This window comes from Oculina patagonica, chromosome 9 (assembly GCF_052425735.1).
Source record: "Oculina patagonica isolate OP01 chromosome 9, crgOcupat, whole genome shotgun sequence".
NCBI classification, from domain to species: Eukaryota; Metazoa; Cnidaria; class Anthozoa; order Scleractinia; family Oculinidae; genus Oculina; species Oculina patagonica.
In genome coordinates, this window is record NC_135766.1 from 28,679,581 (window position 1) to 28,704,592 (window position 25,012).

General features: G+C 37.4%; 2 protein-coding genes across 4 annotated transcripts in view; both read left to right on the top strand.

Annotated features, from left to right (window-relative positions):
- Positions 1-20,559, top strand: part of LOC144664642 (uncharacterized) — a 43,427-nt gene extending 22,868 nt beyond the window's left edge. Inside the window, exons 15-17 of one of the 2 annotated variants that reach the window (XM_078525808.1) lie at positions 119-247; positions 3,134-3,370; positions 20,199-20,559. In XM_078525808.1, coding sequence (XP_078381934.1) covers positions 119-247; positions 3,134-3,370; positions 20,199-20,539 — 707 coding nt within the window. In that variant the 3' untranslated portion in view covers positions 20,540-20,559. Of the gene's footprint in view, positions 1-118; positions 248-3,133; positions 3,371-4,849; positions 5,825-20,198 lie in introns of those variants that run through there. The other variant, XM_078525807.1, reaches the window with a different exon arrangement.
- The window catches only part of LOC144664796 (uncharacterized), a 65,428-nt gene extending 43,539 nt beyond the window's left edge, over positions 1-21,889 (top strand). Inside the window, exon 6 of one of the 2 annotated variants that reach the window (XR_013572849.1) lies at positions 21,866-21,889. The gene's annotated coding sequence lies outside the window, so the exon portion shown is untranslated. Of the gene's footprint in view, positions 1-5,803; positions 5,818-21,865 lie in introns of those variants that run through there. The other variant, XR_013572850.1, reaches the window with a different exon arrangement.
- Positions 21,890-25,012: the final 3,123 nt, after the last annotated feature.

The window sequence follows — 25,012 nt, forward strand, 5'->3', positions numbered from 1 at the left end:
TTAACTGCATAACAGCGCATTTTGTTCAATGACGAGAACCATAACGTCAAGATATCCATTTCTTTTCATTGGAAACTGAGTTCCAAACTCATGCTAGTTTACTTTTTCTGTTCACTAGATCTTAATGAATGTGAAAGAAATACATATTACTGTGATCAGCTCGCCACCTGTGTAAATAAACGCGGTTCGTATTCGTGCAGGTGTAGCCATGGTGACGCTGTAGATGGCTTTTCATGTTATTATGCAGGTATGATAACTTCTACACGATATATCTGTGTACATCCAAAGAATTTGTGTTTCAGAAATGTATTCGGTCTTCAGTTTAATCAACATCCCCCAGGAGCGATGAAGGTGACAGGAAGCCAGGTTATTAGTGTTTCTTATTCATGAGAAATGGTTAGGAGTGAAACGCCCTTAGTTGTATTAAAGACTATTTTTTAATCTTAAAAGGGAGAGGGGCAGGTATAACTTTAGGGGATGGAAGGTGATTGAATTTACCAGATGCAGTACATGTGAACACAATGAAAACTTTTGCCAAAGCGTGCAATGCTTCTCCGAACGTAGGTTTTATATTTTTACAAATTATTAAAAACGCGATGTTTTATCAGGTATGTATGCATCAGGCGATACTCTTATCTTATCTTAACATGCGTTAAAGTTAAATCCTTTTTAACTCGGAAAAGAGTTGTAGTGGGCGAAATGAATTCACTCGTTTCGTGTTAAATATAGGCACGCAATACGTGCAAGTGTTTTATGGCCTCAAGAGAATAAGACCTGCTCTTTGATAACCTGCATTTCTAGAAAAGTTGAATAATATAGCCGTTATTATTATTATATTATTATTATTATTATTATTATTATTAATATTAACATGCTTATTAGCAGGCGAAATATTGTATTAATGTCAGTTTTCTTGAAATACCGTATTTATTCGGCTATAAGCTGATTTCTGAATCCAGCCGATTTCTGTCAGATCGTGTTACAATGTTTACCCAGACCGTGGGAACGACCGCTTCTAATTGGCCAATTTCTGGTGTCGCAACAGCAAGTCAAAACAATGGTCGATTCCTTCTCTTGAAGAGTTACGTTAGCAGTGATACAGCAATTTAACTGAACTTTGAAAGGCGAAGGAACAGAAACAGTCTCAGGTAGAAAGTGTAGTGGGAATTGACATGCGGGATTTCGAATGCTCTCGACAGTTCAAAAGACTATCACGTACGCCGACAGAAAATATTCCAAAGCGAGCCGAAGGATGACGAATTCCAACCTAAATATTCATTCCTAACGTTGTTTCTTTAAACTAAATGGCTTTTTAAGGAGTCGTCACTTAAATAAAAGGGGATGGCAAAGAATAAATTGCAAACGCTTGTTATTTTTCGTTTGTCAATGATCGCTCGGCTTATAGATGTATAATTGAACATTCAAATTCAAGACTCTTTTCTAGTACATGGAATTTTTTTCGGCGGAAATACTCGGCTATAAGCTGAACCCCAATTTCGTTGAGTTTTGACCAGTTCTGAGTAAGATTTGGTGAAAAAATCGCTCGGCTTATAGCCAATGATATTATTATTTTCCCTAACCTTCAAAAACAAAAAATGGAATAATATGCGAGAGAAATCATTTTGAAACTGATGGGAACACTATCTCTTGGCCTTTCGGCCTGCTTTCGATTACCAGCTAGATGACAATCAAACTAAGTGAATTGAACTGAAGTGTGGAAAGTTTAACATCATTTGTTTTAGCAAAGCTTTATTTGTCGGCTGAGTTGAAAACACTGACCCCTGATCCACGGACTACCCACTGACTCCGACTCCATGGACTACCCTACTGACTACTCCGCGGACTACCCTACGGACTACCTTAAATAATCAACCAAATTTACTTATACAGTGAGACAAAGTAACTTCTGAGTTAGAATTTCGAGTTGGATTCTCAAGTTGGATTTTGAGTAGGACCAACAAATAATTTAGATTTACAATTCAAACATTTTATTAAAACAAAAATAAGTAAATGTTCTCAGAATAACTAAAAAGCAAATTGAGATAATTAAGAATTTTTAGTAGGATTTTAGTAGGATTTTCGCGAATAAATCGAATTTTTAATGTGGAAGAAAGAAGAGGAAAGAAAAAAAAAAGAAAAGCCTACAACGAGGGGTATTTCCAACTGGTCACCCATTTAAATACTAACCCTGCCCAACAAGGCTTAACTTCGACAATTGTACAATGAGAACTTGTACTTTCCTTGTGATAATCAATTGTGATAATCGCAAATCACTTTATAAAGGTTAGTCCAGTTGAGCAAAAACGTGACAAATTGTTCAAAAGATCCATTTAAACCAGGAATATTATTTCTCTAGTTTCATGAGTCCTAACTCTCAGCATGATTTGGGACTGATACTACAAGGAAAGGACTGTAAACCCTGTCGACAGGGTAAGTAATTGGACGGGTGACAGACTGGAAATACCCCTGGGTTGTGGAATTTTCTATTATCTTCTCACTTGCCATGAATATAAGATAATTCAGTGAAATTTCAGTCCATTAGTTTTACACTCTGTCTGTTTCTTTTTGGCTTTGGCTAATTTAAGACCGATACAGGTATAATTTATATGCTGTAATCATAAATAAATGTTATAGTGTCGCCCTAGGTAACAAATGCAAGCTAACTGCAGGCAAACAGGAGTGAAGCTAACCGCAAGCAAACCGAAGTGGAGCTAAATAACTGCAAGAAAACTGGAGTGGAAATAACTGCTACCAAACCAGGAAATCCCGGCAAAAAAATTCCAACTGCAAAATCCAGCTCAAAAAGTCTAACTTGAAAATCAAACTCGAAATCCTAACTCAGAAGTCATTCTGTCTTACCCTAAAAGTAAATTCGGTTGATTATTTAGGGTAGTCCGTAGGGGTAGTCCGTAGGATAGTCCGCGGAGTAGTCCGTTGGGTAGTCCGTGGATCGGGGATCAGTGTTTTCAACTCACACTTATTTGTCAGTTTGTTGTTGCCGATGCTTGTTTCATAATAGCTTTTCGCCGAGATTAGTGGCTTATAGCCACATTGATTATATTGTTTTGCATTGGGCACTATTTATTATAATTTATTATTTTAATTTATAATGTGTATTTTTTTTTTTATTAAGGACTAAGAAATTCTGACATTGTTGGGCGTAACGAAAACTACTTGCTAACTTTAACCAACTGGTTAAAACCAGTCGCCCAAAGTAAATCGTCTGACTGGAAGCGGTGTTGGCGAGCGTCGGTGGATGGCTGGGCTTCATCAACTTTTCATGGACTGTGTGATAGTAAGGGACCAACTGTCACAATTATCCGTGTCGGTGGCCGGTATATCTTTGGCGGGTACACCAGCATCTCATGGAGTAAGTGGCATGATTATATTGCTTTAATACATGCGTGTACTCAAAAGTTAAATACATATGGCTGCACAAAATGGTCCAATGCTTTAGCATGCTTCATGAAATGGCGTTTTGGGCACGATTGGTGTAGAATAAAGTCGCCCTTGAGAGATATTAATTATTTTATTTAAACACCATAAACATTTTTCAATTTTTAAAATTGTTCTCAAAGTTATATTCTCGTCAGTAACTATTCGACTCCATCCAGCGAAGAGAGGTAGAGAGGGGAAGGGTCAGAGGGGAGGGTGGACACTAAATGGCACTAAGTATAATTAGGGGAGTGCGAACTTCTTTTATCCGACCACTGTCTCTTAATCATTTATTACCTCAATAATACAGTAAAAATAAACCTGAATTGGGCCAAGCCTCAAAAATCGATTGTCACCCACCAAGGACCAAGAGGGCAGTGAAGGGGGGGGGGGGGGGGGGGGGGGGATTTGTTGTGGATCCCACCCTCTCTTGAGTTTTTTTTCACATTTTGAAAATGGATTTACTCTATAACGCTGAAACTTTTAGTAGCTGTTTTCTCATCCTTTGCGCAAATTTTGATATGACAACCATGTATCCCTGCATTTTTCATAATTACAAGCAGGTCTGGTCAAAAATTATCATTTTTAGAAATTTTTCTTTATTTTTCCATTTTTTTTTCTTCAAAACAAAATTGTACAATTTATTATGTAACAGGTATTTCCGTTATTTTCTTACTTTCAAAAAATGGTGAAATGCAAGATAGCGGTTCGAAGATGACGGCTCAAATGACGTCATGTGACATATGACGTCACAGCCAACACAAATTTTATCATCTTGTAGAGTAAGCTAAGAGCATTCTACTCAGTGCAATAGAATTTCGCTGCGCATTAATAGAACGAAAATCTTAGGGGGTTCATGTTTATTAATTTTAGATTAATTTTCTTAGCTGCTAAATAAACTTTTGTGCTGCGTCGGCGGGCAAGCTAGAAAAAACACCTTTTTGATTATCAACTGGAAGTTGATAAACGTAAATAAGCCGCCGTAGCGAATTTTGAAAAGCTAAACTATCAAGCGCTAACTCTTCGTCGAGGCAAAGTTCCAAAGGGTTATCGCTCGAAACATCAGCTTTTAAAAAAATTGCTAGGGCGGTTTATTTCCCTTTATCGTCTTCCAGCTGATAATCAGTTTTGCATTTCTGGGTAGCCGAGTAAATGAATCTGACACGTGTATTCATTTTAGAACTCTGAAAGAGGTATCGATTTCTTAAAAAACCTAATCGGATGGTTAACCTTAATTGAAAACTTGAGACAAATTTTAGATAAAGATATCGTACCAAGATGAGAAATTATAGTGAAATGTTTTCCAGCAGTCTACAGTAACCTTATGTAATGCGTTCGATGTGAAGCGGTCCAAAGTGTTATTTATGATCATATAAATGTATGACATTTTTTTCTACTTTGTTTTTCTAATTAGGCTCAAGTTGCGGATATCGGTACAATTCAGCAGCCTTCCTGTTCTCTTTGGTTAACCAGCCTGGTTGGAAACCACTAAAAATATACCAAACAGGAAAGTACAGTTCTTTTAAGGCTAATTCCATGTACAGTTGTTCTTCCCGTGGACCAACTTTTGGGGGAGGGCACGATTTTTGCATTGCCACCTACGCCTCAGCTACAACAAACTCGTTCTCAAACCTTGGATACACCTACGGCCCGCCAACTGGACACAGCTATGGATCCTCCTTCGCCAAGACATTCCTGGCGGGTAGCTACAACTTTCAACCTGATGAAGTGGAAGTCTTTTATGAGACAACCTGAATTTATCGCGTAAATCGGAGTCGTAGCTTTGCACGCCCTGCACAATAAAAATAAACTGTGAAAACATATAAGTAGAATAATTATTGTAAACACTTTAAAAGTAAAGAAGCGGGATATTAGAAGACTTCATTTTCTCAATAAATCAGTCCACATATTAGTATCATTTACACATGATATGTCAAAAAGGAATTGAATTATTAAATACAATAATTGTAGTTGTTGGTTCTAAAGGATGATAGCAGCAAAGTGATTACCGGGAATTGAATTGAAATAATTGATTTTGTCGTGACGACAGCGTTCTCGGAACATCATGTTAAGTTATCAACAAAAACTGGCTCGGATAATTTTATGGTGCCAGCTAGTGTCAGCCTGACTTATTAAAACTAAGAAAAATCGGGAACAGATCTAGCCAGTAATAAAACGACAAGAAATGAGACCTTAAACTTGGAGTGGGTGGCATATGGTTTAAAGGCGCGTAACTGGATTTTCTTTTTTAACTTAGAATTCTTTCTCGAAAAGTGCATGCGCTAAATAGTCTTGTGTAGTTGGGTACTGATCAGCATTTTTCCCACGGCTTAAATATTTGCAGTTGTGTGACACAACGTTGTAAAAGTGTGAAATAATAAACTAGAGCAGGGTGAAAATAACGTGTTTCTTGTGCTTGTTTTTATCCCGTTCTTATCTCTGCCATGTCCCTGATTTAGAGTTACTGCACGGTATAACAGGGCTGCCACAGGCTAGAAAATGGCCAGGAAAAAATAAAGGTCTTAAAGGTTAGGGATAGTCATGGAATTTCAACATTTCGAATTAAGTAAATTCCGGAAAATTACAATTTTAACAAATCTGATTTTATACCATTGTAGGCTGTAGGCTTGGGACCACTGCTACATCTGTCGGTTTGTTTTTATTTAGTCAGGGAAAACTTTTTTTTTTCTGGGAAAAGTCAGGGAATTTTGAAAACTGATGTCTTTGGTAACCATGTATAAATGAGAACGATGCAACGTAAGTGAACGTCCAAAATAAAAGCCAATTAAAGCCCACTTTCAAGTTGCGTCATCTGTGACAAAGCGCCGGTCACGCATTATCACGCAATATAACAGTAGCAAAATGCAATTCTTGAGAACTCATAAATAATGTAAGCAAAACTTGGTGACTGCCATGATCTATAGAAAACGCTGTTAATGGTGGCTTATTTTAAACCTATCACCTAAAACCCCTTCTCACACCAAAACGCCTCGAAAAACCATACCCTTTGGCGCCACACAAACCTGTAGAGCTTATTTAGGGGAGACCCCAACTACCCCACCTAACCCCCCCCCCCCACCCCCCGTCCCCGCCTGATATGATAACTGACAACAGAAACAGAATAAGCTTACGTAGCGTTGTCGGGGCGTAATCAAAGCATAAACAGATCTAGAGATTATCTGCAAAAGACTTCCATAGCGCATGCTGTGATTGGTCCCCTAGCTTTGGCACTGCCAGATCTGTTGATTAAGAGAGATACGCATTGACTCCATTACATGCCCCAGTTGTTTAAAGGTTGGGTTACACTATCCATCGGAAAAATAACTATCCAATGGATAGCGCAGCGTGTTTTGTTAAGACCTATCCATTGATAGCTGATAACGTTATTTGAACAACTGGGGCCAGGTGATCAGCGTCTAAAATTTTGAGATTTATTAGTCAACATCGGTCATCGGTCTCCAGCAGAAAAATAATATTTTTGTCGCAACTGAAATAATTAAAGTATTATTATTTTAGGAATTCCCCGTGATTTGAGCAGAATTTAAAGCAGAATAGATCATACATGATCTGAGCAGAATTTACAGCAGAATAGATCATACATGATCTGAGCAGAATTTTCGGCAGAAAAAGATCATACATGATCTCAGGAGAATTTACAGGAGAATCAGTGAACATACATGATCTGATCAGAATTTACAGCAGTATAGGTCATACCGAAAGATCTAAGCAGAATTCACAGAAAAATACAGATTATACATGATCTAAGCAGAATTTACAGCAGAATAGATCATAAATGATCTCAGGAGAATTGACAGGAAAATCAGTGATCATACATGATCTAACCAGAATTTACAGCAGAGTAGATCATACATGATCTAAGCAGAATTTACAACAGAATAAATCATACATAATCTGAGCAGAATTTACAGCAGAATAGATCATACATGATGCAAGGAGAATTTACAGCAGAATACTGAAGCAGTCATACATGATCTGAGCAGAATTTACAGCAGAAAAGATCATACAGCATTTTCTTTGAGTCAAACACTTAACAATCGAACATTTTACATCAAATATGCCAAGTAAAGACCTTGTTTTCGTAAAGTTTCCAAAGGTAACTGATTTATAGCTTTGAGACGTTGCGTGACTCGAGGTTTGGCCGAGCGGGGGCATCAGTCTACTCACCGACAAAAAAACGCTGTGCAGAGCAAGAACTGCGCAGCGCAGTTAATAAATACGTACACGAGTCAGAGCCGCCCCCAACTGAAATGCCCCTAAAAACACGAATTGTGCCAGGCCATTGAAGCTCACTGACGTGGTCCAACCTAAGAAAACTTTCAAGGATAATCGATAGTAATAGATTAGTTGAGAAGCCTCAGGGCGTATTGAAAGTAAATCGCATGAACTCTGTAGCAGCTCGACGTTGTTCTCTTTGAAACCTGCAAATTTGAAGTTCGTAGTACCCGGACTTATCTTGCTGCTTTGCTAAATAAATGTTTTGTTTCACATTAGGTTACGTTATGATTCATACAGAAATTTAGAAATGTATTGTTCCATTTTTACTCGACTTCTCAATGCTATAATTATATTTGATTAAAATGTACACTGTGTGAATAGAAAAACAGTTAACCCAGTTATTTTTTTCCGTATTTCCGGTCATTTGTTCTCACCTTCCGATAACTCGAACTCCTGAAAACTCGAGCCTTTTTCAATTTCCCTCGATTAGGTTCGAATTATCGGGAGTCGACTGTGTATGGTCTGAGGAGAATTTACAGCACAATAGATCATACATGATCTGAGCAGAATTGACAGCAGAATAGATCGTACATGATCTCAGCAGAATTTACAACAGAGTAGATCATACATGATCTGAGCAGAAATTACAACAGGAAATTAAGATCATACATGATCTGAGCAGAATTTTCAGCGGAAAAGATCATACATGATCTGCGCAGAATTTTCAGCGGAAAAGATCATACACTAGTATGCTTAAAAGGTAGAAATGCTGTCGAGAGGAGGTATGCTGTAGAAGTAGGCTCAATCAATTTACTCGGTTAACTCGAACTTGAACAACTGAAATTCCCCGCTGTCTCGAACTAAATTTCGCTTCCCCTTATCAAAATTTACCCCCAGAGAAACTAAAAGGGTGATCCTTCTTCTTTGCTCCTTGACACTCGTAAACCCAGCCGTTACCTCCCCTTTTCCTCTCTCCCTTCCCTTTCGACACCTGCCACGCAAGCTAACACAGCCGCGGATGTTGGTTGCTTCATAGAGCTGTATTACCGATTTTACACGGCGGTTAGCGCTTGGCTTTTGAATGGATTCTCGATTGAATGACACGAGAAGGATAACCCTTTTAGTGTTTCTGGTGTTTGATTTGGGAGCCTGGCGATTCCAATTTCTGGGTCAATTTAATCGGACTGGCACTAGACCAGCTGAAAATGAATTTTCCACCCTTGCTCTCCTGTTATAATATGTAGCAACAGTCAACAAAAATTCGCCATTTTGAGCCCAGAGACGACAAAATAAACAAGTAAAGTAGATTTGCGTTTATTTTGAGCTAAAATGTATGCATTACTCGCATTTTTTTACAACAGTCCCTTTCGATATTATCATACATTTCTCAATATTTTCAACACACAAACAGTCACACCGCTTGTGTGGGCCCACTGTGAATTTATTTGTCCAAGAGCGGGAACGAACATTTCTACAAGATTGTCCCGATCCGCCATCTTAAAACACGATTTGCCAGACACAAACTACTAAACCGGATAAAAGAAAGCACCAGTCAACCACTGGTAAAAATTTGCTTGATGACATGTGGAATTTGAGATAGATAAAATGAAATTTGTAACTGAGTCTTCTTAAAAATAAAAATAAAATTCAAACGAGTTCTTGTGCTGATTAAAACTCACGGCAGGCAAACTCAATTTGCATTGACAGAGGTGAGAAAATCTTTCGACCTCCTTTTATACAGCTCAACTAGCTTTCAATTTGGTCATTCGTGTTTGGGTTCCCAGCCCAAATATCTTGAAAAAATTTAGTTCAAGTGGTAGTTTTAAAGCATTTAGCCTCACTGAGATCACCCATTTCAGCAAAACACGGCAAAAGGATGTCGAGATCTCGCGGTCGGTTTCTTTGTAATTAAATTCACGTGGTTATTAATATTTTCGAATTTTTGGCATAATTTCCCGGCCGCCAGCGATTGTTTTCTTTACTTACAGACTAAAAAACTCACCTCACAAGAACAGTGTGAGAAAAAAAAGCACATCGAAGAAAGGTGATTGCAAGCCTATAATGTAATCTTCTGCTTCGCTCGTACGCTTCAGGCTCGAATTTACAGAATTTACAGCACTGAATAGATAATACATGATCTGAGCAGAATTTACAGCAGAAAAGATCATACATGATCTGAGCAGAACTTACAGCAGAATACATCATTAATGATCTGAGCATAATTTTAACAGAGACGATCATACATGATCTGAGAAGAATTTACAGCAGAATAGATTATACTGATGATCTGAACAGAATTTACAGCGGAAAAGATCATATATGATCTGAACAGAATTTACAGTTGAATAGATCATACATGTTTCCAGCAGAATTTGCAGAAGTAAAGATCATACATGGGTGAACAGAATTTACAGTATAGAATAAATCATACATGATTTGAACAAAATTCACAGAAGAATATCATTATCATACATGACCTGAACAGAATTTACAACAGTATAAATCATACATGATTTGAACAAAATTTACAGAAGAATATATCATACATGATCAACCATGATCTGAACAGAATTTACAGCAGAATAAATCATACATGATCTGAGCAGAATTTACAGCAGAATAGATCATACATGGTCTGAACAGAATTTACGGCAGAATAAATCATAAATGCATTGAGCAAAATTTACAGCAGAAAAGATCATACATGATCTGAGAAGAATTAATTTACGAAAAAAAAAAGATCATACATGATTTGAGCAGAATTTGCAGCAGAATAGAACATACATGATCTGAGCAGAATTTACAATAGACAGGGCCGTACCTTGGATTTTTTGTCTTCGGAGGCAAGTTTACCTGGCAGGGGGCAAATGCGCTTTTTTAGTTAAGTTTTTTTTTAGTTTTCCTGGCGGGGAGAACTGCCCCACCTTCCCTCCTGCACCCCCTCCACCCCCCCCCCCCCCCCACGCACACCCTCGCTAGGCACGGCCCTGATAGAAGGAAAGATCATACATTTTCTTAGCAGAATTTACAGCAGCAAAATTCATACATGATCGGAGCAGAATTTACAATAGAAAAGATCATACATGATCTGAGCAGACTGTACAGCAGAAAGATCATACATGATCTGAGCAGAATTTACAGCAGAATAATTCATACATGATCTGAGCAGAATTTACAATAGAAAAGATCATACATGATCTGAACAGAATTTACAATAGAAAAGATCATACATGATCTGAGCAGAATTTACGGCAGAATAATTCATACATGATCTGAGCAGAATTTACAGCAGAATAGATCATACATGATCTGAACATAATTTACAATAGAAAATATCATACATGTTCTGAGCAGAATTTACAGCAGAATAATTCATACATGATCTGAGCAGAATTTACAATAGAAAAGATCATACATGATCTGAGCAGACTTTACTGCAGAATAAATCATAAATCGAACTGAGCAGAATTTACAATAGAAAAGATCATACATGTTCTGAGCAGAATTTACAGCAGAATAGATCATACATGATCTGAACAGAATTTACAATAGAAAAGATAATACATGATCTGAGCAGAATTTACAATAGAAAAGATCATACATGATCTGAGCAGAATTTACAGCAGAATAATTCATACATCATCTGGGCAGAATTTACAATAGAAAAGATCATACATGATCTGAGCAGACTTTACTGCAGAATAAATCATAAATCGAACTGAGCAGAATTTACAGTAGAAAAGATCATACATGATCTGAGCAGAATTTACAGCAGGATAATTCATACATGATCTGAGCAGAATTTACAATAGAAAAGATCATACATGATCTGAGCAGACTTTACTGCAGAATAAATCATAAATCGAACTGAGCAGAATTTACAGTAGAAAAGATGATACATGATCGGAGCAGAATTTACAATAGAAAAGATCATACATGATCTGAGCAGACTTTACAGCAGAAAGATCATACATGATCTGAGCAGAATTTACAGCAGAAACGCTCATACATGATCTGAGCAGAATTTTCAGCAGAAAAGATCATGCATAATCTAAGCAGAACTCGTGTCAAGCAAAACAGGTTTCCCCAAGCAGAATTTCTGCACAGAGTTAAGACAGTTAACGCTAAAAGCAGATTTAATGGGCCAATTTAAGCCGAATGGCAAGCAGAATAATTAAAGGAGTATTGCCAGCGGAACAACTATTACTGAGCAGAATTTTGAGCGGAATTCATAGTCTGAGCAGAGAGCATAACAGAGTATATCTGAGCATCACGGCTTTTGAAAACGTGCACCAGCGTTTTAAGTAAAAAATAATGCTCGGTAACCACCATGCTCAATTACACATTACCCCTTTATAGCTGCATGCAATAATACAAATATATAGCGATATCCACGTATAACGTTCCACTATTCTCCTCGTTTTACTTCAGTTCTAAACTAATTGTCAGCGTTTACTTTCGAAAGTCTCTGTGTAAGACATTATTGACCTGTCAAGTCAATTCCTTGGAGATGATTCTCATCTGTTCGATTAGCTCCATTCATAACTCAACATTTCAGGACAACTAATAGACAACACATGAGGTCATCAGTAACCAATAGAAAAAACTTCCTGCCACCTTTTCCCTTGTCCTTATTATTTAATTGCCAGTACTCATTGCCAGAAGAGCACTTTGTGTTTGGGAACCAGGGACGAGGTATGTTCTCTTGCATTTTTTGTTTTTTATTCCGTGTTATGTTTACTGCAATATGTGCCTGTTTTTTATCTAATCGTTCGTATATTCATTCTTCGTAGGTTTGGGACGTTTTAAAACTGAAGCAGCCACTTTGAAAAAATAACATCCTTTATTTTAAAGATCAAGGCAACATCCAGGGTGAGTATGAAGCAGTAATGTTGTTTCAAGATGTCATCTTGTCACTACTGCCCTTTAAAACTGATGCTACCTTGAATTGTCTTATATTCTGCCGGTAATCTTTAAGTGGCCTTACTTAATGAGTTCATAAGTCATTTTTGATAATTTTGTTCGTAAAATATAGTTTTGCATGTTAGGGCCGAATCGCACTAGCGGACAAATTTTGTAACAATTGGTAGATTTCATCATTAACGTGTCACTTGTTACAGAAAACAAGTGCGAATGCGTTTTTTGAGACCTAGAACTTGTCCAACATTTCAGGAAAACAAATAAGCAGTTGTCTTATGATTGGTCCGCGTTGCACCCGCGATAGATTTTGTCAAACAATTGCAAAAACAAGTCCGAACGACTTGTTGGACAAGGGCAAATTTTGTCAAAACGGACAAATCATCTAAGGGGCCGTTGTCCTGCCTCAAGACAGGACAATTCATGACAAGTTGCATTCCCATGCCCCTTGTAATGCCAGATAACAATACGTTGTTGATTGTCTATTGTGTTTGAGCCAAATTGCACCGAAAAACAACACGCACTCAAAAATTGTTGGGATAGTATGCACCGTGATGTGGCTCTCACTATCATAATCCAGCCGCAAAAATCTTTTCGCGAGAGGCAAAGCATATTTATAAGTGACATATTTATAAGTGAAGTGTTTCGGCCAAATGTAAGAATGAGAAAAGCGAAAAAGTTATCTTGAGACGACTCATTATTCTACTGCATGAAAACACGCGTACCTTAAATGCGAATTGCTTTAGAATTTTTTACCGCGTTGCACTGCATATTTAATGTTTGCCCAAGACGGCCGTGCTGAGAAATGTACAGGGATGCCAGAAGCACGTGCAGAGCTATTGTACTAATAATTACACCTTTTGTTTTCTTCAAGATGTCTCTGACTTGTCGCGACAATTTTGTTTTTGTCAAAAATGTTATGACATTTAAAACTTGTCCGCTAGTGCGATTCGGCCCTTATTTTCTATTTGAGCTGTTTGTTCTGTCGATGTTTAAGTAAAATTGAAAATCGATACAAGTTTGCGACTTTAATCGCTTTAGCACAAGGAAGCAAAGGCCTGTAAAAACAGCTCTTAATTCGACTATTCAATAAGCTAATGAATTTTCCGTACTCTAATTTGTAGGAGGAAAGTCAAAATACAGTTTGTCAGGTAGCGAAAACATTGTAGTCATTGTACTCATTTTTTTTTAATCGTCTCCTAAAAAACGAAAACGAAAGCGCATGACTGAAATGCATACGACATGAAAATATTCGACGACCCAGAAATCTTATTCTGGGCGTTTACTTTTGCGCCTGTATTGTCCTTTGTACAATTCTTAGCCGTGCTCCGCATTTACAAACTACTCTTCATTGTTTACAATGACCATTAAAAGCCAGGGAAAAAAATTGATATAAAATATTAATTATGCGCACACTCATTTTGTCTTTTCGTAACTCTATATGATCGTGTCGTTTATGGTTTATACTTTTTTACTTTGACATTACTTTTTTCAGTATATATAATTAACTAGAGGATAGAACACCTTGATCACATGGCAGACCAAAATTCAAGCTATTGCTACCCTAAAGGCGCGTCATGTGATACATTCTCGTTAAGTAGAAATCGCCATTTAACTTTTTTATTTCTTTATTAATATTTCACAGAAATGGCCAGTCATCTCAAGATTGTTTTTGTGACTTGTCTGTTGTTGTTCGTTCTGATGGAAGAATTCAAACCCGTCCTGGCTAAGGGAGGGCAGCTGAAACAAAAGGTAAAGCAATTGGAAAAGAGCATGGCGGATCTGAACACAAAGATGAAAGAACAGGAAACAAAGATGAAAGATCAGGAAGTAAAGATAAAAGAACAGGAAGCAAAGATAAAAGCACTGGAAGAGTGCAGTGGTAAATATACACACACCCATCTCAGTCGTAACTCAGTCCTGACATGCGTACGCCATTAAGAAATGACATGGTGTATATCTTTCCATATTCGCCTGTGCAAAAAGATGCATGGTTTGTATTAACTTGGCTGTTCTTGTACAGGGGGTCCTCATATCAGATGCGAGGATGAATTAAAGATAAAGCTTTCCTGTTATTGTCGGGTATTTTGTTTTGAAGTAATACGACGATATGCAGAACAAGATGGAAGATTGTAGCTTGAAAGTTCGTATGTCGTCGTCGTATCTTTTTGCTGGTCTCAAGGAAAACGCTTTGGACGTAATAAGCATCCTTCAAGTTTCGTTCATGTAACTTTAGTACGGGGGAGAGGGAATGGGGGGGGGGGGGGAGGTAATCCTAAACCACTCTTTCCGTGGGAGAGCAAAATAGGCCCGGCTGAGTATGGTAAAATGACAATAAAGATTAAAAAAAAAAAATAACAGTCTTAATCTCCTGTAACATCCTTTTACTTGTTATATTTGTTCAAAATATTTCGAAAACAATAAAAATGCATATTTAGGACTAGACAGCATGGCTGTGGAATTTATTTTACGGTTTATTTAGTTATCCATAATTAAAACCTTTTGTTATAACAAGCTTTAAAACTCTTGAAATTGGTTTAATTTTATTCCAGCCTGCTTGAAGATAAAAGAACTGAATGACACGATTAATGAGTTGCGAGGAAAGGTCGACTCCATAACAAGTAAGTTGATACAGCGTGTTTTGATACTTTATGTTCGCAATGGCTCACCACAACTTTTTTTTTTAGAAAAAAAAAAACAAAACAAAACAAAACAAAAAACAGAAAGTGTTGTAAAAACAAACAACGAGAGTTTTAACTTTTATTTTACATAACAACTCTAACATTCTTTGCCATTAATTGCTGCTTAGCGCAAACGTGAGTAAACTTGCCATGCGCAATTTTAGATACAAACCTCGTTAGCTCTCCATTATTTTATAATAGCTTTTAAATAATAATTATATATTATTGTGGTTTGTCTAACGATGAAGTCATTCGACGTTTCATTTGCATACTGCTAGTCTTCAACAGAGAGTTAGGACCACTGGTTATACGCGCACCGCTGTGATTGGTTGGTTTTCAACAGCGGTGATTAGTGCTTTTCGATCCTCGCTGTTCCAGTCGTTCCTTTGGCGGTTCACTGTCATTCAGTTTTGCTGTGGTTGTTTCTTGATCGTGGCCATCCATGCTGCTGAAAATTTGTATTTCACTACCCTTGTTGATGTTGTTAGCCACATTTATTGTCAATCACGTGAAAAGCCATGTGCGTTTCTACTAATTATTTTGGAATCTGTGTCCCCGTTTGACGAAAAATTAATCACACGGAGAAGAAGTCTTTTTTCCAAATCATTGTTTAAAGATCAGACAGACTAGGCTTTATTATCAGCCGCTGTTCGGAAAATGAGTTCCTTCAACCATACCATTTTGCCGTTTTTTTTTGTTTTTTTTTGTAATTTTCTGAATCCTTTGTTTGTTTCAGAGCTTGCTGATTGTGGAGACCCTGGTGTTCCTGTGCACGGTTCTAAAACTGGAAATAATTACAAGGCGGGGGGGAAGGTCACTTTGGTATGTGACACAGGATACCACTTGGAAGGGCCTACAACTCTGCTGTGCTTAGAGAATGGGAACTGGGACAACATCCTACCAAAATGTAGGAAAAAGGACATCACATTTTATGTATTGAACTGTGAATAGATCTTTAATTTCTTTTCGTGCGTACCGTAAATGATCGATTAAGCGCCGGGGCGCTTATTTTGTTTCTTTGTGACAGTATTGCTCTTCAAATAGAAAGGGTAAATGAACGAGGTTTCAGTCTCTTAAGAAATACCCAAATTAGCGCCGCAGCGCTTATTCGAGAGCGGCGCTTATTAAATTATTTTCCGTAAAGTTGCGGCGCTTATTCGAGTAGCGGCACTTAATCGAACATTTACGGTAATTTGTGTTCTTTTTTCCAGGCCATATTCTGTGTGACGAACGTGCTTCTCTTGAAAACGGTAGCTGGAGAGGAAGTGAGTTTTGGGAAGGTAAAAATGTCACTTATCAGTGCAACGAAGGCTATAAGCTTCAAGGACCGAGTGTCAAAGTTTGTAATGAAACAGGAGAATGGACAGGAGAAGAACCAACATGTGAACCTGAAGCTCGTAAGTTGAACATTTTTTAACTAAGTACCCGAAGAAGTTCTAGCTATCTTTATTTTCAGAATCCATAGTAATAAAAATTTACTTCTGACTATTGATTCAGTTGAAATTCTATTTTTAAGCGATGACGTCATCGCTTATTGCCATCGCACGACGGGTTCTTTTATTTTGTTGTCTGTCGCAATAGAACAGAAATCAAGTTTAATTTAACTTAACAAGAAATCGCCGCGTAGAGCACAAAAGCAAAATACTCCCGTGCAGTTAGAATGGAACACCACAGTGTATAAACGAAAGAGATTAATTATAAATGATGGGATCTATTAGATTTAGTAGACAGAAATTTCTAATTCTTATAATATAAAGAGCCGCTGTGAGCAAGAGATCGTTTGACTTTTCTTTAAAAGCTTGCTCGTGCGTATCGTATGTCGTTCATCAGATGTCACACTATAATATAACGCAACCTCTGTTGAGACAACACAGGGAAATCTAAAAAAATATGAATATAAAATAAAACATAACTGTTGTTCAATTGAGCAAATCTACAAAGAAAATGTATTCATTGCATCCATGGCCTGTGAATTTATAAGTACTGTATTTATTGAAATTCAATGAGATCCAAATATGCTATTTATACAATTACTAACATTGTTTGAAAAATGTAAGCTGCAGATGGATAACAGTCTTTTTCACGCACAAGGTGTCAGCTACTTTTATTTACGATAAGTTTTTGACAAATTTCCTCAAAATTATGTAAGACCCCTTGTGAAACGTCATCGCTTCTGCATGTATTGCGTGCCATCTATTTATATAAGATGTGGGTATTTGGAGCAATGGATTAGAAGCTTTTATAAACCTCAAGTGTTACTTTATTTGGGCATGACACACAGCCGTACATCAATCTTCCACTTTGGCAGAAAAATCTTCCTTTGTTAAAAAAACATCTAACGTCTAAAATCTAACGGTTCCTTAAGGAGGCTCGATGTAGTTTTTTTTTTTAGCCCTAGGGTGGTCGTTTTAAAAAAGGAAAATTATCTACGAAGCCAATGTTGCCAAAATACACCATAATGATCAAATATGACCAATGTTTAATGCTTTACTGGTCACTTAGTCACAAAGGTTACCATAGCAACGATTGTCGTTTTCTTTTGTTTTCAAAAGAGCGTTTTGGAGTAAATAAAGAATGAAGTTTTTTGTAACTTCTTGTAGTTTCCTACAATCGGCAGTCGATATATTCTAACAAATTAAATAGAATTTTTAATTATATACACACTTTCACGTTTCAGGATTCGCACTAAAGTTCGCACATTTAGTAGAACAGAAACGATTAATAGCAGGAATATTGTTACAATGGAATGCTGCAAGCAACTGGACTTCACGCTGAGATAGAGGAGTAAAAAACCTAGGCGGGATTCAGAGGTCTGTTTTCGGTTGCTAAGAACTTGAGGCTCGTTATGAAACAGGATTTTTCTCAAAACTTTATTCTTGATTTACTTGAAAACGCTCTTACAGATTTTTCTAACATTTCGTCAACAGTTAGTCAATCTTCTAAACTTTAACATATCAAAAAATGAATACCAAGAGTCAATCTAGATTTCGAGAAAATTAGGCTTCTTTCAAAACAAAAGAAAACAACAATCGTTGCTATGGTAACCTTAATGACTAAGTGACCAGTAAAAAATTAAGCTTTGGTCATATTTGATCATTATGGTATATCTTGGCAAAAATCGAAGATTGGCTCCCTTGATACTTTTCATTTTCAAAACAACCACCCTAGGGCTAAATAAAACTACATCGAGCCTCCTTAAAATGCGTTCATTAATGTGTCTACTTCTTCTTTTCAGCATCTGCAGCAACTGGTTTAGAGGATTCAGAAATCTTGAACGGGGACGATGGTTATCTAAAGGTTTTAGGTAAATTTTTAGAGCCTGTCGTGCAAAGCAACTCTCAGTGGAAGCTCTGTTGGCGTGCGTCGGTGGATGGCTGGGCTGGAACAGCTTTTCATACGAACTGTGACGATAAAGGCCCCACTGTGACGATCATACGTGTCGGCAAGTACATCTTTGGGGGGTACACCGGCACCTCATGGACTGGTAGTAAGTGACATGATTATATTGCTATAATACATGCTCATACTTAAAAGTAAAATAAATATGGCTACACAAATTGGCCCCAAATCTTAAGATGAAAAGGTATTTTTAAGGCAAGATTGGTGTAGAGTAACATCGCCTTTTAGAGAGATAGATAATTTTATTTAAGCACGCAATGCAATGTTTTCTAAAATGTTCTGAAAGTTATATTCTCGTCAGTCACTTTTCGACTCAATCCAGGGAAGGCAGAGTTGGGTGGGGAGGGGGGGAGAGAGGGGGGTGATGCGACCCTTTACCAGTGTCCCTTAATCGTTTATTAATACGAAAAAAGGAGTAAAAATGAGCCTGAATTGAGTCACGCCTCAAATATCGATTCAAACTTACATCACGTCATTTGCCGATTTGACACCAACGTGACTCTACACGCATCATCGAGGCTGAACTAGACTGCGTAGAGTCGGTCTTTTTTCATCAGGTTCTCCGCAAAAGGAAACGAAAGAGACTGATTTCTAAGGCTGTACATCTAATTTCTTTGGCATCGGACTTTGACGGTATCTGAGAAAATCCAAGAATCCCGCTGCTTTAAGTAAAATATTTTATTCACGATGGAGCAAAAGAGGTCAAATTTGCTATTACATGTAAATATTTTATAAAGAGTAGCGTAACTAACACTGATGTAAGCTCACACACGTAAGCATTAAAGTAAAATGGTTTGAAATAGAATATGTTTTAATTTGTACTTTCTAGAATTGAGTAAAGCCGTTTTTCACTAGAAACTATTTATTTGCCGTTAATAAAGTGGAAATTGAAACTCTCTTCGAATGTTTACGCAAACAGAACTTGCCGTTCCTAGGTATCAGACACGTGTATTTATTTTAGAAGAAAGTTCTTAGTTCCTAAACAAATTGTCGTGCAGCGTCCGCGGGCAAGAAAAACAATTAGATGATTGTCAGCTGGAAGTTGATAAAGGTAAATACACCGCCGTAGCGAGTAATGAAAAGCTGACGTTTCGAGCGTTAGCTCTTCGTCGGAGCAAAGTTCCCAAGGACTGATATTCGAAACGCGAGTTTTTTTTTTTTTAAGAATTCGCTAGGGCAGTTTGTTTACCTTTATCAACTTCCACCTGATAATAAATTAAGCTTTCTTGGATAGCCGAGCTTATGCATCAGACATTTTTAATAGTTTTAGAGGTCTGAATGAGGTATCGATTTTTTATAACATGTTTTAGTCCTAAATAAGGTAAAAATGTTTTGAGAAGTAGGCCGCACGCCACCATAAAAAAATTCGGGATTATCCCTCGGCCCAGATAATTCAAACCTTGAGACAAATTTCAGGGGAACAAGATACCGTACGAAGTTTAGGAATTATAGTGAAATTTTGGCCACCAATCTAATTTATTAAGCATCATAAATGTATGACATTTTTTTCCACTGTGTTTTTCTAATTAGGCTCTAGTTGCAGATCACAGTACGATTCAGCAGCATTTCTGTTCACTTTGGTTAACAAGCCTGGTTGGCAACCACTAAAACTGGATCAAACAGGAAAGTATAGTTATCTGAAACTTCATTCCATCTACAGTTGCTCTAACTATGGACCAACATTTGGAGGAGGACACGATATTTACATTGCAGACTACGCCTCATCGAATACAAATTCGTACTCAGACCTTGGAGGCAACTATGCCCCACCAACTGGTTACAGCTATAGATCCTCCTTCGCGCAGTCATTCCTGGCGGGTAGTTACAACTTTCAACCTGACGAAGTGGAAGTCTTCTATGAAACTACCTGAAGGAATCGCGGAGATCGGAGTCTTTTAGCTTTACAAGCCTGCACAATATATACAAAAATAATTTTTAAAAACTTATTAGTTGAATATAAAACCCTGAAACTAAAGAATTACAACATCAGAAAAAATTCAATTTCTCAATATTTCAATCCAATATTAAGAAATCTAGTTATTTTGTCCAGTAGTTGGTTTGTCGGTTGACAGTTTTTTGGGTTTTTTTAAAAATATAGTTGCATGCCACTAGTTAAGCGACTCGGCAACCCAAGGTATACACTTGGAAAATAATTGCAAGAAAGTAAATTGACATTATTTGGTTTGTCGTGACGACAGCGTGATATTTTCGTGACGTTCTCGAGGCATAAAGTTTGTCTTGAAGCTTTCGTCGAAAGCAGAACTTTTTAGATCGGAAGTGACATTGCGTGACAAGCTGAGCTTTCTAGATAAGCCATTTTGTATTGTTTTGTAGACCGGATGTGACGTTACACAAATTGTTGTATCCCCTCTAGGAGTTGAAAAAGCATGTGCTCGGAGAAATAAAATGGTGTCAAAACAGCTTTGATGATTTAAAAGGGATCAGCATGACATTGTGCTCGAGCTAAGGAAAATAGTAAAGAGATCTATCTATAAATTGACAAAAACGACGGAAAAAGAACCTAATTCCTCTTTTTGTTTGATCTTGTAATGGGTAACCTATGGTTTTAATGAGCCATAACGATTTTCGTTAATTCAGAATTCGTTCTTGAAGAGTACCTTTTCCTGGATACACACAGCAACAAGCAAAGTGTGAAAAAAATATTTTACGGTAAAAACTGCTTTAATTTTTTTATTTTTATTTTGCTCAGTGCAAAGGTAATCATTGACTCGATGGCTGGCATTAGAGTGATAGCTAAGGAATGTATATCAGCTGTGTAGTTGAAGTATCACTAACTGAACAATTTGAAAAAGTTATAAAGACGTATATGTCAACAAGGGTGAAAAGAAGCCTTTCCCTAGCCACAAGGGAAAGGAAAAGTAGTGTGTTTTCTTGGCTCAAGTGATCATCTAGATAACAAAATAATTAATTAGTTAATTTGGGCTTACTCCAAATACATTATCGGGTTTTCACTGATTAAATTCCTGGATAGACACTTAAATGTTGATTAAGGCTTCAAGCTGGTTTTGTTGTTTCTTTCAAGTTAAAGATTGAGAACAAGAGATCGAGTGTGATTAATTAGTTTTTTTTGCGCAGTTGCGAACTGAACAGTAAGTTTATTTCGGTAATGCTGTATTGATTGTGCCATAACACTAAATAATTTATACTTGCAGTTGTGAAACACAACGCTATCAAAGTGTGAAATAATAAAATAGAGCAGGGTGAAAATAACGTGTTATTTTATCTTTGTGTCCGTTCTTGTCTCTGTTACTGTCCCTCACCCAGTTTAGAAAAAGAGTTTCTTATATGGTTACCTTTACTGTGTAATTCAACACAACATTTAGTTAAAGATTTGGCTATATGGAGAGGAAAAACCAAATTATGTAAATAACTAGCAACAAAAGCCAGTTCAATCTATGATTTATGAACACAGAAATGAAAAAATCATCACAGAAAGTACTAATTAACAGTCATTCCTCTTCAGCACTGCCAGTAAAATATTTCTATACAGCTCACGTAATGTCACGCGAGATAACGCAATATCGACTGTGAACAAAGAAGTTGACATGTCCTCGTGACTTAGCTCTGATCTCTAGCGATTGTTATTTGACGTCTAATAATGGTTGATTTCAAAAATATTTTTGCACATTCATGAAAACTTTTTCTTAAAAAAAAAAATAACATTCTTAATAGGCCCGTGGCCACATAAACAAGGGGTGGTAAGCCTTTGCTAATTCCAGCCAGTAGTACATGTACACTAAAGAAAATCAGAATACAAGCTATATCACTGCAGGATCTGTTGGCTATATACGTAACATTTTAAAAGAGACCATTAAATTAGCCCGTGGGATAAAGATATTCCGAGCACAACATTCAAGTCACATTCTTCCTAATTCCTCGGTTCAGGTTTTTGTTGAAGCCAAGACATTATTATTCAGTTTTCGCGTGGCCTTTGATCTTTTTCGTCTTCAAGCTCCTCCTTCGTCCATACTCAAAGGTTATTTGAGAAACTGCTTCAAATGACAAGTGCAAAGTATAGGCAGGCCATTATAATTAAATAAACAAGGTTTTGAATGAAGCTTCGAGAGAGGAATCAGTCTTCGCTTCGTTTGATACATGGAAAAAAACCCAAAAAATTTACTAAAGGAGTATACCAATGTCATCGGAACAGAGAAATATATTGCTTTTGTAAAACAAATATCAGCTCATTTTGGCACTACTTGCTATATCTGTTATTTTCAATACAAGTAAAGTTTTAAGTCGCTATTTTCAAAGTGTCGTTTCTTCCGGGATTTGCTTGTCTCCAACGCTGAGTCGTTCCGCAACGCTAGTCCCCACTTAGCCAAACAACGACCGCGAAGGAAGAACTTTTACACCCTAGTCAGTTTCCTTCGTGACACTATCTATGACCGCGCCCTTAAAAATAAACGTCTTTATTTCAGGGGATATCTCATCAATGAAATCTACGAGTAATCCGCGAGTAATCAATGGGTAATCAGTTGATTAGTCATTTATTATTGTCGATGACCAATAAGCAATCGATGACTATTCGATAGGCCATAAAATTAAAAAAAAAATTATGCCTGGTTTTTCGAGAGAGAAGGATACGACTGAAATCTAAAGATATGCAGTGACCTAGCGTCATACAATAAACGGTTTCCAATCGGCCAGAAAATTACTCCAGAACGTGTCACGGAAAGTATTACCTCGCATCCACAGACAGCTTATCATGGGTGTTTACCATTTACAAGAAATTTCGGAAAATTTCCGTTGGGAATTTCCGATCGGGAAGAGCGCGTTCCATTTAGATGGGTCTCATTCGTTCACAGGCTCCTCTCTGTTCAGTTTCTGTTGCTCCCTAGAATCGTCCGCGAAAGATGTTTATGCTCATGTTGATGATGCATGAAATCATAAAGTTCTTAGTTGACGAGGAACGTCTGATAAATTCAGAAGATGATGGGGAAATTAATATCCTTGCAGCGGCTACAACTTTCATGAGACGCTACCTGTGCCACACTAGTAATACTATTTTGAATGTTCTTTGCCAGCATATTGATCCATATTCGATCGATGAATTTAATATACTTGCTCTACCCAAAGAAAGCTTGGCTTCAGGCACAAATTCCACCTACCATTTATTGTGATACAGTAAATTTTTGTAGATCTGCTGCAAATGCTTGAGTAGAGCACTTGATAAAACTTTAAAAACTCACCGGTGAAGAACTTACATAAGACTGACCCGCCATTTTAGTTGAGGAGCCGTGAGACCAGGCTGTGAAAAAGGCTTGGGACTAGTGAGAAAGGCGAGAAATCTGTAAATGGAACACGAATTTCCATTGGGAAGTTTCCACCGGGAAAACGGGACTTCCTTTTCAGGTTGTCCGTTTATTTCGGGAATTTTCCAGTGGAACGAACCGAAAAGTCGTGTTCCATTTACATCCCACCCGGAATTTTAATTTCCGAAATTTTTGTAAATGGTAAACACCTCATGTCCCTTACTTCAAAGGGTCTCTTTTCTCAAACATCCTTGTTAGTTACTGTTCATCACACGAGGCTGCGGGAAACCACCAGGAGATATGCTCCAATAATTCAGTTTCAGCAACCTTTAATTTGGTTCTTTCCAAACACGATCTTCACAGCGTCACTCCAGCTCAAACGCCGTGTACTGGGCGCAAGAAAAACGATTGTTTAAAAGTTCTAGAACGTCATTATAACCAAGTTGCTATGAGCATCAGAAACGGGTGTAAAATGCAATGGAAGGATTTTGAGACTGTTAAAAATACTTGCGAATGAGGTTGACATCACCTGTAGAAGTGAAATAATGTCACAAAGGGCACTAATTAGGGCAACGTTGAGTGAATGATCATGCATTGAACAGCTACACAGGCCTTAGATGTTAAAAGGGTAGATAACACTATCTACCCAGGGGAGGGGCAGAATACTCTGCGACGCCTGGCACTTTTTTTGTATCTGAATCATCCAACAACAAATGACGTCACATCCGGTCAAAAAATCGGCGCGGCGCCCGTTTCTGCAATGTTGAAAAGTGATGAAAAGTGAAGTTTCGGTCGAGTGTGATTTCTCCGTATTTGTGAACCAAAACTTTCATGGTATTTTATTGTGTGGATATCAGCAAGCTGCAGAGACATTGTTTCGACTTCCTGAGGAAAGATTTTGCCAAGAGAGGAACGTTTAGTATCATTTTGTATGGGAAAAACAGAGAGCGAAGTGCCTTATCATGGCGGATATTCCACACCTTGAAAACGAGTGGTGTTCCAACTTTTTCCCCTAGTAGTTCCTGATGTATCGATAACATCATACTATATAGCCTATCATCTCTACGA